At 45.3% G+C, this 13,630-nt stretch overlaps 1 protein-coding gene across 1 annotated transcript; it reads right to left on the reverse strand.

Annotated features, from left to right (window-relative positions):
* Nucleotides 1-1,043: 1,043 nt before the first annotated feature.
* On the reverse strand, nucleotides 1,044-10,867 carry LOC144097741 (uncharacterized). The gene is made up of 3 exons (XM_077630379.1): nucleotides 10,745-10,867; nucleotides 5,935-6,123; nucleotides 1,044-1,381 (listed from the first exon to the last, which is right to left on the reverse strand). The coding sequence occupies exons 1-3, from the start codon at nucleotides 10,779-10,781 to the stop codon at nucleotides 1,044-1,046; spliced, it is 564 nt and encodes a 187-aa protein (XP_077486505.1). The 5' UTR covers nucleotides 10,782-10,867.
* Between the last annotated feature and the right edge of the window lie 2,763 nt (nucleotides 10,868-13,630).

The raw sequence follows: 13,630 nt of genomic DNA on the forward strand, positions 1-13,630 counted from the left end.
CAAAATCAGTGGGATGGAGGTTCTCCGTGTGGTCTGACGCTTTGGCTCTAACGCGAAACTTGAGGAGGCGGTGTAAGGTATATATTGCTTATCTTGGGGTTTTTATTTCGGTTCATTATTAAGCTGCCCTTTTTTTACAAATTCAAGGTGCGACTAAAAGGACGAGAAGAGGAAGTGGCGTGCCGTCAGATACTATCGCCAGGTGGCTATGGTGAGCATGAGGGACGGGTGTAAAGCCCAACACAACGCTTCACACTTCGAGTCCTGTAAAGCGTACGGGCAAGAAAAACAACGGCTCTTTTTGATAGAAGTGGAGTGAATTGAAATAATCGAGACTCGCATGGTGCATCTGCCAAATAGATCGCTTAGAATATCTCACATTGTTTTTAAAACGTGGCCTTCTACTTCTCCAGTTGATCTTTAGTATGAGAAAGCAGATAAAAAAAATAATAGAGTTTTAAACTAGCTATACCGACTACACGTCCGAAAACATGTGTTCAGCCGGTTTGGCTCACGCTTTTGCTTTGAATCGTCGTCGGCACGTCTGGCGACGATATTCGACTCAAGTTAAGCTATGACCGAAATTAAGTTGATATTTTCTGTTGGCGCCGCAGATGGAAGTTGATGAGTACGACGACGTGCAATTCACAGTGCGAAGTGTGTGCTGCAGTTTAACACGGTGCGTGATCGGCGGCGGCGGTAGCTTAGTGCTCTCGTGCAGTGGCCAGTGAAGCTGATCTGCTTACGCCGCCGCGGTTGAAAAGCCAGCCATGGCAAGATATTTTATTTCTACCTAATCGGTTTTTGCTCTACTAGGCTTTGCCAAAGTCATCCTCAAAGTCAAGGAGAAGGAGGAGGAAGAAGAGGAGAGGCAGGGAGGTTAACCGGAAGAATAATCGGTTTCAAAGTAAAGCTTCACACAATGTCGGGAAGCCGGTTAGATCTCGTGAAGTAGTGCTTTCGCCCTAACATGAAAGTCCATCATTGAGTAAGCGAGCTTTACAGGCAACACGGGCTGCCGTTGTCAAAGAAGTAAATAAGCCTCACCTAGCGGCGACACCTGGTGCGGAAGAAGCAGCTCCAGGGGCAGCGGGACTGGCTGCGGGACCAGCAGCTACGGTCGTCGGACCAGCTGCTCTCCTAAATCCGCCTGTGCCGGAGTTCCAGCCCCAGGTTCCAAAGTTGGCACCGTGGCCATAGGGAAAGTAGTTACCGTACTGCCTGCCCCATGGTGTTCCATAGAATCCGTTCCAGCCATAATTTGGCCACCAACCGTTGCCTCCATACCAGCTGTTAACTCCCGGATAATATCCAACGCTTCCACCGGGGTTGTAGCCAGCCCACGGACCATAGTTACCTCCAAGTGTTCCCCACTGCCCTCCTACAAAAAAAGAAAAGAAAAGACAGGCGAATATTCCGCTTGATAGACCTAATTATAGCTACGTAGGACACAAAAGAAAGCTGTTCGCTTTATCGAACACTCGCTCCGCAAACGAACGGAAATGCTACCTGCTTTGTGGCACGAAGCGCTTAGTTTCTAATTGCTGGAATTTCTGCTGATTTCAACACAACTTGTTCGCCCAGTACTTTCGCGCATTCTTCCGAGTTGTTTAATCCCGAGTGAATTCTCCCAAAGAGAAAGCCAGTGATCGAAATTTAGCACAAAGAAAAGCGACTGACTTCTGACTTCTGCCGGCTCTGGCTTGAAGGAAAATAAAGGGCAAAGGGCTGCTGTGGAAGGTAGTAATAAGCGATACGTACGTTTATAGTACTTGTGGAACCTCAACCTCACTTATGGAATCTGACTCAAACTGAATACAATTGGAGACATATCTATGCTAACGCGCCATGTTATGGTAGTGTGCTGAATATTAAAGATTTGTACGGTTGGCCACAAGTAAATTGACGGCTTGCATGCCTTGCATCTTGTGGCCGCGACGGTAGACACGGTCGGCGGGCAAGTACCACCTTTTGGACGCGTTTCCCGTCTTTGCAAGTTACGCCTCGCACTCGTGGGAGAGCCCCATCACAAACACATCACCGGAAGGAGGTAACTGTGCTAAATTTTCATAGCCGATTTTTATGAGGAAGGGTCCCGAGATTTTCATTTAAGGTTTTCTCAGCAATGCAGCCACGTTTACACGCAGAAAAAAACCTCACAAGTTTCCTTAAGAATAATTCATCGGACTTGCTTAGTTTGATCTTTTCTTCACGGCCTCTCCAACAATAACAACATTCTTTATATACAGGGCGTCGCAGCTAACTTTAGCCAGGGTTCCAAAATACGCCGAGGCCCGTTTCGCATGCTGCGAATTTCACCGTCCGGCACTGCGAATTCGTTCGGTTTGCGGCTGGAGAGGGCCGCCGCTCTTGCCGCAGACGCCTTGCGAACGATTTCCGCCCGGTTGGAATTCATTTGCAGCGTCGGTGCGTTCGCTCTGCGACTGACCAATAGGGAGCATCCACTGCTTGGCTCTCTTTCAGGCTTGGCTTTGGCCAGGCTTAGCTTTGGCCATCGTGCACTTTTCGAATAATTCGGAACTGTTTACTTTGATAAGGATACGAAATGTTACATTGTATCTAAAAGTGCGCATGACAACAACATAAACACATTCCATGTTACATTACTGCCGCATTTATTCCTAGGTTGGATAAGCAGACATCTAGCAACCATGTTGTCACAACCGAACGAATTCGCAGGTTCTGCATTGCATGTGAAAGGACTGAGCGGCAATCGCATTGCGGCGTCAGCGGCGGCACCGAATTCGCAGTGTCGGTGCGGCAAAATTCGCAGGAAACGGGCCTAAGACGACGCGCCCGAATGCATGCTGCTGGCTATTGTACGCAGCAGCACACACTATTTTTAGTATTGTGCTTAATTGCGTAATTGGTCGATATTAATTAACCAATGTCGCAAGCCACGGGCATAGGCGAAAAAGATCAACGAGAAAGTTGTAGAACGGTCCGCGAAACGTCCGACTGAAAAGTTTTTAACCCTCCATCTCTTACTTATTGGCTTTTTTTCCGCTAACTGCAAATGCCCGCGAAATACCAAAAATACCAAGTGACATGCACGCTTGCGCGCCGCGATTTCAATGCTCGCAAACGTTTCGTATATGATCATTTAGCTCGGTGTGACGGGCGACCGAGCAGCAATGCTGCAGCTGGCTGTGCGATTAACGCCAGCGGTATGCTTTCCTCGCTGCACTTGATGACAGTGACGAGCAGACATAGTACTTATCACTTGCGCTCCCGTAATCGCGCAGCCAGCGCCTGCGTCGGAGCCCTGTCACCTTTTAAGCAGCAGCACACGCGGCTAAATGAGCTGTTGGTATGTTGGGCGGAATGTTTGACAGCTCTGGAATAGTGGCGCGCAAGCCTACATCACACTTGGTATTTTTTTTATTTTGTTGGCATCTGCAAAGAGCAAAAAAAAAAAAGTCCGATCCGTAAGAGATGGAACGTCTCAACGGGAGGTTTCGCGGACCGTTCCACAACTTTCTCATTGGACTGATTCGCCTATCTTCGTTGCTTGCGAGTTTGGTTAATTAATCTCGTCTAATTACGCAGTTAAGCCGAATACAAAATAGTGTGACTTGCTCCATACGACAACCAGTAACATGCGTTTGGTCGCGTCATCTTAGACAACCGTGGCATATTTTTAAACCCTGGCTAAAGTTTGCTGGGACAGCGTGTATATCGAGAAGATGGGGTAAAGGCCGTTTGGTAGAGGAAAGATCGTTGAGCATTCTTGCCTCATACAAGCTCTCAAAAGGCAGCGGCTAATTCACCAACAAGTTTTAAAAATGCCATTCGCGTGCTTCGTGGTGACGTCCGTTAGCGAGCTGCCAGCGGACAAAAGAAAGTGTACTACTGAGTCAAGTCGGATGTCGTATTCGTGGGCGTAGTGTAGTCCCAGCATGCAATATTTTTTTTACTGTCCATGGCTCACTACGGTGTATGAGTTGAGGGTAAAAAAGAAGTGGGCCATTGGTAATCAGCGATACCTCTGCTACTACGCATGGTAGTGGTAAAATTTTTCCTGGGAAAGAATTTGCGGTTAAATTTTTATGAATATCTAATTTTTCTTATCCTTCGTGTGCCAACTGCGTCAGAGGCCCTGTAGGAGACATAATTTGACTCTGTGCGCAACACAGTATACATACAAAATATAAATGCTCTAGGCCACAATACAAATGCTATCTAGGTCACAGAATATAGCTAAGTAGGTATTACAGTTAATTAGAACCTTAGTTGGACAACGCAAATCGATACAGTAGTAGGTAAACCAAATAAAAATTATATTTAAGACGTTTGCTCAGACTGCTTCTTCAGAGACAAAATTGATGACTTACAAAATTATACTGAAGCTATGATGCTTGTGGAGCCTGGGACCTTCACACTATGGGCCTCAGATCGAAACCATAGCATATGCAAAGACGTGCGCTGCGTATCATTTTTTTTTTCGAAATACCCCAACAGCAAGTTTTCCATTGTTTATAAAAGCTGACTTACCCGCACTAGATGTTCGAATAAAAATAAAAAGATTGACTCGGTTTTACAGAATTATAAATTAAAAAGAACGCTCAATGACAAACACAAGGACATCGATGAGCTTTGACACGTATAATGCGAATTAAGGACTCTAGAAACCCAACCTATCGAAAGTTCTCGAAAGATAGTTTCAAGTACTCCTTTCTTTTGCTAACATCCACGGATTGGGACAACCTACCAGAATAAGCGGTGAGGGCTTAGAGTCGTCAAGTATTCTCATCATTCATTTCGGGTATTTTAAGAAAGTGAGGTATATTGAACTGTATACTTGCTACAATGCTTTGCGTTGTTTCTTAATTACATTCTCAAATTAGGTTGCAAGAAAACTCTCCTCAGACGTAATTTGGCATTGCGTTTTGTTTGCACTGTTTTTTCCTTTCCGTTTCTAATAAGGCTTTATGAAATCACTCTTAATGATGTGCTTTGTACGGCGCTTTGTTTGCACTACTTTGCATTGCTTTGTTTCCTTCCCTTCCCCCTTCTAGGTTGTATGAAACCACTCCTATCGTGGCCCTATTTGGGCTGAAAGTATCTGTGAGTAACTAAATAAATAAATAATAAAGGAGGCGCGTAACGAAGTCCCAAAGGACTCAAAGAAAAAATTATTAGCGCCATCTAGCATTACGCATCGAATCTGGACCTCGCGGGTGAAAGCTTGGTGGCATCCAAATTACTCAACTACGCCTAAGTTTTTTATTTCTATTTACGGAAAAGAATAAAATAGCTTGCTTCATGCACGGGACTGCCCCTCCTTCTCGTAAACAGGTCACAGCAGTGCTATAAAACCCGTGCACATGTCGCTTAACGAGCGGGGGAAAAAGCTCATGTTGCTGCTTGTTCATGTCTTCTGGCTGGCTGCAAAGAAAACTGGACAAAATTCGAGTCTTCCTCTCCCTTGCCTATTTGAGTTTCATAGTCTCTTGCCAAGCAAGTCATTTTATTTCAAAAGGTTCGGAAACATTTTGGAATAAAAGCAAGCATCTGACTGTGGCCGGTCACGCATATGCGTTTAAATATAATATTCTTCCACCGTGGTTTAAATTTAGAGTGAGGCCAAAAATTAACTTTCGACAAAGGACTTTAAAAAATATGCATCTGGTTAAGTGGGCCTGTGTTACAAAGAATGCGGCTGCGCTCTTCTATAATTGACTTCAAAGAATGCGAGTTAGTTTCTTAAAGTTTCATATACAGAGTTTTATCAAGCGAGTAATTACTGATTGGCATTTAGGCATGCGCCATTTTACCATATAAAGAATTGTAAAGTACAGCTTATTAACCGTGAAATCATTGGAATAGCGCACTTGATACTGGCCGGTAGGTTGGACAACGCGCGACAGTTCATTTAATGTCAAAGCTACCAGTTAAAAAAAAAGGTCTTACCCCATCCAGTGCCCTCTAGCCCCGTCCCAAATTTTCCGCCGATCTGTCCTCCGACGTTTCCTCCGATGCTGTAGGTGACGCCAGGACGTCCGCTGGGACCCGAGCTTTCGGCGCCCGCAAACAGCGTAGCGCGTGCTCCTGTTCCTGCGTTTCCCCGTACTCCTAACCTTCGAGCGTTGGCCAGGCATACTGTAAATAAAGCAAATGGGACAGAGCTGCCGTATTAATCTGAGTACATTATTATATGCAAAAGGGAAGCAGCTGGAGAGGGCCAGGTATTTGGAGGCCGGTTGAAGGACGGTGGGGAGATTGTGATAAAGAAACTGGACACACTTTATACGCAGTGCCTCACGTCCTCGAGCATTCCGTGATCTTGAAGGAACGCCAATGACATCATTTTTAAGAAAGGGGACGTCAATCACATGAAAAATAACAGGACAATAAGCTTTTGTCCTTTGTGTACAAAGTATTTATTCAGGTAATCGGTAATAGAATTAAGGCGACTTTACAGTTTATTCAACCGAAGGACTAGGCTGCTTTTGTAAAGGCTACACGACAGCAGACCACACTCACGCTCTCAATCAGGTAATAGAGAAATGCGCAGAGTATAACCAGTCCTTCTATATATCCTTCGTTTAATACTGAAAGACGAGAAAGCATTTGACTTAGTTTAAATCTCAGCAGCCATGAAGGCATTAGGAACCAGGGTGTAGAAAGAGCGTATGTTAAGGCACAGAAAAATATCCACAGCAGCCGCACAATCATCATAGTCCGCCAAAGGGAAAGTAATAAAATCCGAATAAGGAATGATGTCCGTCAGAGAGACACGACACCTCCATTTAATACTTAACGCGTATATGCAGAAGGTATTCACAGATTTCAATTGGGAAGAGTCAAGGATAAGAGATCATGGGGAATACCTCAGCAGTCTGTCAAAGATAGAAGCTGAACTCAATACTTTCGTGCCTGCAGGAACTGAAGGCTGAGCTATAGGCGAAAGAAATGCCGTTATAAATATTTCAAATAGAATGCGGTATCTTCTTCAGTTCTTTCATTCTTCAGGGCCTGTGTAGTGGTACTAGAAAAATGATAGAAACAGACCTGAAAACTTGGTATTCTTATATTTTTCATTCTGAGAGGGACAGAGTAAGCACTAATCAACAAAAACTGTTGTCGCGAACGTAGCAAGCACTGACGCTTCTTTCCCTGCGAGACAAAGTGGTGCACACAAGGCTCTGGAGGAGAAGTAAAAACCCGGTGTTCCGCCGAAAGAAAAAGAAAAAGGAAGTGTAGCTGGGGTCATACATAATTAAGGAAACTTAAAACTGTATTTTCAATTGCGCCTATAGGTACAAACAAGAGAAGCAAAACGCCATTTTTTGTAATCACCGACGCTTCAGTGCATTTCAGGCAGCTAATGAGTCATGCAAACGATGACCCTTCTTGTGTGTGATTCTTGCTATTGCATGTAGATGTGTCACACCAGTGACCTGCAAACCCCTATTTCATTCTGCTGCGTGCCTCCTGACTTACGCTGCATGTGCCAGCTGCGAGCCGCGAGTCCCACTCAGGTGACTTCCATGGAAACATTTACCTTTGTTTCACAGGAAGACTGTATGCGCCGAAAACATCAATAAACTCAATTCAAATTGTGTGTGCGTAGTTTTGTTCAATAATTTTTGGAAGGTAGAAAATTTTCAATACGCCTCAGCGGTGAAGCGTTAGGATCATTTGTTCCTCTCTGCGGCGTGCCCCAGGGATCAGTATTGTCGCCGACGTTATTTAATATTGCTTTCATCCCGCTGGCTTGGCGCTTACATGACATCCGTGACATAAAATTTCTTCAGTACGCTGACGACATCACGGTGTGCAGTACTCACCAAGATCTCCGTACTCAGGAGGCTGCCCTTCAATCTGCCTTGGATGTTACCTGTAATTACGCGTCATCCATCGGACTTCAACTATCCGTGCATAAAACAACATACACGTCAGTCGCCAACCGCTGGGGCGCCGTAAACTTGCTGCAAGTCCAATCCGTCTTTGTCTATCAGGAACCCCCCACAGGAAAGTCCGAGTATAAAAATCCTTGGCTTAATGATTCACCAATCAGGATCAGCGACTGCGTGGCTTTCTCAGGCAAAAAGGCAAGCTATTCAGACTTTGGGTCTGATTAGAAGTTTTGCCCCTAAAACTGGTGGCGCAGGCTCGTTCGTTGCACGGCAATTGGTGAGGGCACATCTGCGGCCACGTACTGTCTATAAAGCCCAGTTTCAACATCTTACAAGAGCCCAATGGGATCGCCTTGAAGCCGTGAACCGAGAGGCTATGAGGACCATTACGTGCCTTCCACGCATCACACCGGTCATAGCTTAAAAAGAGAATGCGCCGCTCAATACAATTGATGAGCTGGTGCAGCAGCGCCGTGAAGCGCGCAGCCTTAAGGCCAGTCTATCGCACTCCACGCATGTACTGAGGACTTATGCAACGTCACCGTCCATTATTCAGCCGCCAACGCCAGTTCTTCCCCTATGGAAGTTTGTAAAGCTCAGCGACAACAAGCCAACAGATAATCGCCGGCCAACATCTGCTCATTCAGCATCATTGCTTCGCCAGGAATTTGAGGAACAAGATGCTTGCCTCCCTGAAGGATCCATTGTTTTCTACGTAGACGCAAGCATACAAGACTGCAAAGCAACAACAGCTATCTACTGCCCATGCAGACCTGCCCTGAATCAAACCTCTTCGTTTCAGCTTACGGAACCCCCTTCGTCCTTTTGTGCTGAGCTCGTTGCAGTTCATGAAGCACTCTGCTCTGTGGCCGACTTAACTATGCTCCCTGCGGCCCGCGTTGTCATCCGCACCGACGCCCCTCAAGTTGTCCGGTTGCTACGACGTGTTAGCCGCTGTCCCACGATATGTCAGGACATCCACCGGCTCGCGGCACGCATCCCGCAGCCAGTACGCATTGAGTGGGTCCCACGGGATCTGCTGACCTATCAAAGCCAGGCAGATTTAGCGACCCGTCTTGCGAATCCAAACTCATCACCGCCTCGGCTCCTTCATTTGGACAATTTTACCCTCCTTTCATCAAGAAAGGAACTGCTCCGGCGCCGTGCTCTCATCCCTCCGTGTGCGGTAATCCTCCCCCGCGGTCTTACCCGTGCAGAGGAGGTTGCGCTTAGGAGGATCCGGGTCGGGGTGGCCCTCACACCAGCCATCACTCGGAAGTGGCCTGAGTACCGAGAATTGTTTCCTCGGCCAAGTTGTCTGGTATGTAAGCACGAGTACATTGAGGCCGACATTCATCACTTACTGTGGGACTGCCCAGCTCTCAAGCCTACAAGGATCCGGCACCTGGTGGTAGCAGGCCTTTCACCAAGCAACCCTTCTTCATACATTGCCTGGACGCAGGGACCGTACCATCGTTCTCTACTGGACTTCATCAAATCAGCTAACCTTTTTCTATTCATTTTGATTATTCATCACATCTCACCCATCATTGATGCCCTGGGGCAATAAATTTCGCTTTCAAAAAAAATTGTGTACTTCACGAAATAAGCAGAGCTCATTGCAAGACGTCTTGAGATCGCACCCAGGGCTGCAGGGAGAAACTATAACACTCTTTCTTAATCCCTCGAATTAAATTGTGCATTGTAAATGGGGACAAAATTCGCCAGCACTGCCTGAGTGTTCGACTTAAGAGTGTTAGCTACGGGAGCTTCAAGGGTTTACATCGGCGTGCTCAGCAAACTGGAGAAGAGCAAATCCAAACATCGGCGGATGTTTCTTGTCCGGAAGCCTCTTTTCTAAGACAGAAGCAGGGCCGTCTACCTCATGAGTTTTGCACTACTATTGCGATTTACAGCCACACTTGCTAAATCCGGTATATTTCCTCCTTATATCAGTTAATAAACTCTATAAATGTGTCCATCACAGCACGTTTTGACACCATCCGGAACCTCCTGCGACAAACGGTTCGGCTGTGATCGCCGTCTACAGGTCCTCGGAATGCAGGGATTTGGGGCGGAAAGGCGTTGCGCATCCTACACATATTTTGGGCTTCATCTCAATTAGTAATTTATCCTCAGGAACACACCAAGTCATTTGGCAGCACTTCGAACATTCTGCGTCAGACGGGTGGTTCCGAAATTTTATGCAAACAGTGGTCCCGGGGTTGGGGGCGGGTCCCACTTCAATAGCCGCTTTACTGGCACATATATAACGGATTGAAAGTACAGGCATCAAATAAGTCACTACGTGCCCAGTATTGCTATGTGATATCACAGTCCAAAAGTTCTTTTGAAGGACTAGCAATGAAGGACTATGGTGATATAATGCGGTAACGTGGTAAATGTTTTGGTATATCTGACGTTGCGCATCCTACACATATTTTGGGCTTCATCTCAATTAGTAATTTATCCTCAGGAACACACCAAGTCATTTGACAGCACTTCGAACATTCTGCGTCAGACGGGTGGTTCCGAAATTTTATGCAAACAGTGGTCCCAGGGTTGGGGGCGGGTCCCAGTTCAATAGCCGCTTTACTGGCACATATATAACGGATTGAAAGCACAGGCATCAAATAAGTCACTACGTGCCCAGTATTGCTATGTGATATCACAGTCCAAAAGTTCTTTTGAAGGACTAGCAATGAAGGACTATGGTGATATAATGCGGTAACGTGGTAAATGTTTTGGTATATCTGACCTTCATTGCAGACAGACGCGTCCTTGACAAACCTAAGTAATAAGGTTTAACGCTTGTAAAAGTGCTACAGTTTTTCGTTACTCTCGCAGCTGCACTGTCTCACCTGCTGAGAGGAGGCAAACAACGAGGAAGGCTCTCATGGTTGCGCCGATAGGCAGGACGCTGCGCTCTGGAGCCTTCGGCTGTTTCAGGAAGTCGCGTTGTGCCGACCGAACACGCTGTTGGGCTTTTTATCTCAAAATCTGATTAGAGCAAAATTCTCGAGCGTATAATTCTGCTTCTGTTTTTCTTTTTGCCATTGAGCTGCAGCGGGTCACGGAACGCTCGCAAGATTTCCTGGAATAAAGAAAGGCGATCATTCGCTTGTCGCTGCGGTGTTGTCTGTTACTAAGGCTCTCTTGCCATCGTGGATACTTAAAAAAAATCAAAACAGACCTACACGTGTCCTTGCTCTGCGGTCTTCTCCAAATACGAGCGGCGACAATACACAATTTATTCCCACCGAAACAGTAAGGCTGCCACATAAGGCGAACTTTGTTTTTCACTTTACCGGACGAATGCATTTTCTTGTTCGCCTCGACACCTGTTCTTGCGCTTATTGAAAAAAAAAAACACGTGTGCATTGCTGGGCACGAACGCAACCATTCGTCATCTTTTTGTTGCCCTACTTTTCCTATCATAAAAACCTTTGGGCAGAGACAATGAACCCGCACCAGTTCCATGCGTTTTGCACTCTGTGGCCTGAATCTTGCTTGTTCCTAGCCGCCATTTGAATTTATTTTTTTAAACTGAGCGGTATATATATTGTTAGTTCTTGGAAGTAACTGTCCCTGGAGGAGAGAAGCTCGTGCATCAGAAGAATGTGAAAGGCAATTGTATGGCGGGTGATTGTGTTAGGTTAATGACTTTCGACAAGAGATGTAAAGAGCATTGTGGCGAGCGGTGTATGAACTCAAGTTTCCAAAAAAGATATATTTCATCAGCCTCATGCTTTCAGAGGCTGGACAAATTTATGCTCCAGGTTCATTTTCAAACTAAATCAAGTCAAGTACATTAAACTCACATAAAGGTGAACATACATAGTAATATACAAAACTGGGTTGCATTGTCTTTGGTGGAACAGCGCAGAACGAAGGGACAGGACAGGAGACAGGCTCTGTTTGGAAGTCGAGATTGGAACATTGAAAAAGAGGCCGAAGTACAAGAAATGAAATTTGCCATTAGAGCAGCTTGGGTATATAGTTATTCATTTGCGATGGAGCAGCGCAGGATGACGGGAGAAGACAAGAGGCAGGCGCCGGTCTCATGTCCAATTCCGTCGTTCTGCGCTGTTCCATGACAAATGAATAACCAACATGGCCAACCTGCCGTTCTGGTAGTCTGCGGACTGTACCGGCACCTCAAATGAGTAACATACGTTAAAATGCAATGAAAAAAGCACCTTTACTCATTGCACAAGCAATATTAAGGTAGGTAATTCGTAAAGAATAAATGAGAGAAAACGAAAATAACAACGGGTACAAAACCTGTTGTATGCGAAAAATAAAACCTTTCAGCAATGCTTCAAATTACGAAAGCACAACCAGGATTTCAGGGATGACGGCAGAGTAGTCCAAAATTTGACGGAAGGAAAAGAAAGAGTCATTTCTCCGTAATTACTATGACCTTTTTGTAGTAGAATATTTTTATTTCTCGCTAACCTAGTGCTAATATGGTTGTTTTGTTGATTGTAATTGACTTAGGTTGGTAAGCTCGAAAAGCACAACGCCAAGCTGAAGGAGAAATAAATGATAAATTCATGAGATGGTAATTTCACGAAGCACAAAACCGATGATGGAGGGCAAAGGGGTGCTTTGTCATGATATGGGTGTCTTGATTTTGCATGCGCTCGATAAAAGGTACGTGACAGTTGTAAGTTTTAACCCAATTAAGAATGCCAGATGTAAGATTACAATAGAAGAAGGCGAAATATATAGTAAAGCGCAATGGGCAATAAAAGGCGCCTTGATAGGTGATCTTATGCCAAGTGTTCTTTTTCCTGGAGGTGAGTTATGTGCGAATCAAATGTGTGGTATGATTAGAGTTCAACACCTATAAAATATATAGGGTCACAGAAGGGAGCAAGGTGTGATTCGAGAAGTAAAACAGGAGTTAAAGGTAGGACTTTCTGACTTGGCATGAACTTTATATCTGAAGAATTAATGATTAAATTGTTATCGCAACACCATTACACTTCCTTTGCCAGCAAATAGTTTTATTTGTTGATAAGGTGGGAAATGCATTTGTCTTGCAGTGATAAGCCCTAAGTCTTAACACGACGTGCATGCTTAGTTCAAAATCAAGCGGCTTGTCTAGAATAACTAATCTGCCTTTTCTTTCCTCCTTGCTAGAGGTAAAATTATTACCATTGCTTATGACGTCTGCTCCGTTTAATGCTTCTCGCAGAGACGCATTATTTTGCCTACCGAAGTTTTTGCGCCGGCGCTTTGCAGTGTGATCGCAGCACCACAAAGTGGCTCACCCGGAAAGCATGCCGTGTTTCGTTTACTTTGGGATCACGCAGACTAATTTCTCAAAAGGGCACCAAACGAGAAGAGTAGCCAGTTCATACAGGAGAGCGACTTAAGGTGCTTCATGCTTATTTCTCCTCGCAGGTTTTTCAAACACCGTACAAGAAGGGCTACCAGTGAGCTAAATGATTTTATTAGCGGAAGCAAGCAGCTTACGAACAAAGTACTGCTTGACCTATGTGCGATTAATTCCACGACTAACAACCCAAAGCACTATGCCACTGCCAGCCATGCCATTGACTGTGGAGTTGAACGCGACTGTCAGCACACACATCCACGCAATGATAATGGTAAGGAGGTGTCAAATGCCTTCCTCGCGCAGTGAATAAAATTTTGAGAAGCTTGGACAAATTCGGGAGAATGACAGTCATAAAAGAAACCGAGGACCTCAGATGAACGTTTAAAACATCAGCAAACAG

This window comes from Amblyomma americanum, chromosome 7, assembly GCF_052857255.1.
Source record: "Amblyomma americanum isolate KBUSLIRL-KWMA chromosome 7, ASM5285725v1, whole genome shotgun sequence".
NCBI lineage: Eukaryota > Metazoa > Arthropoda > Arachnida > Ixodida > Ixodidae > Amblyomma > Amblyomma americanum.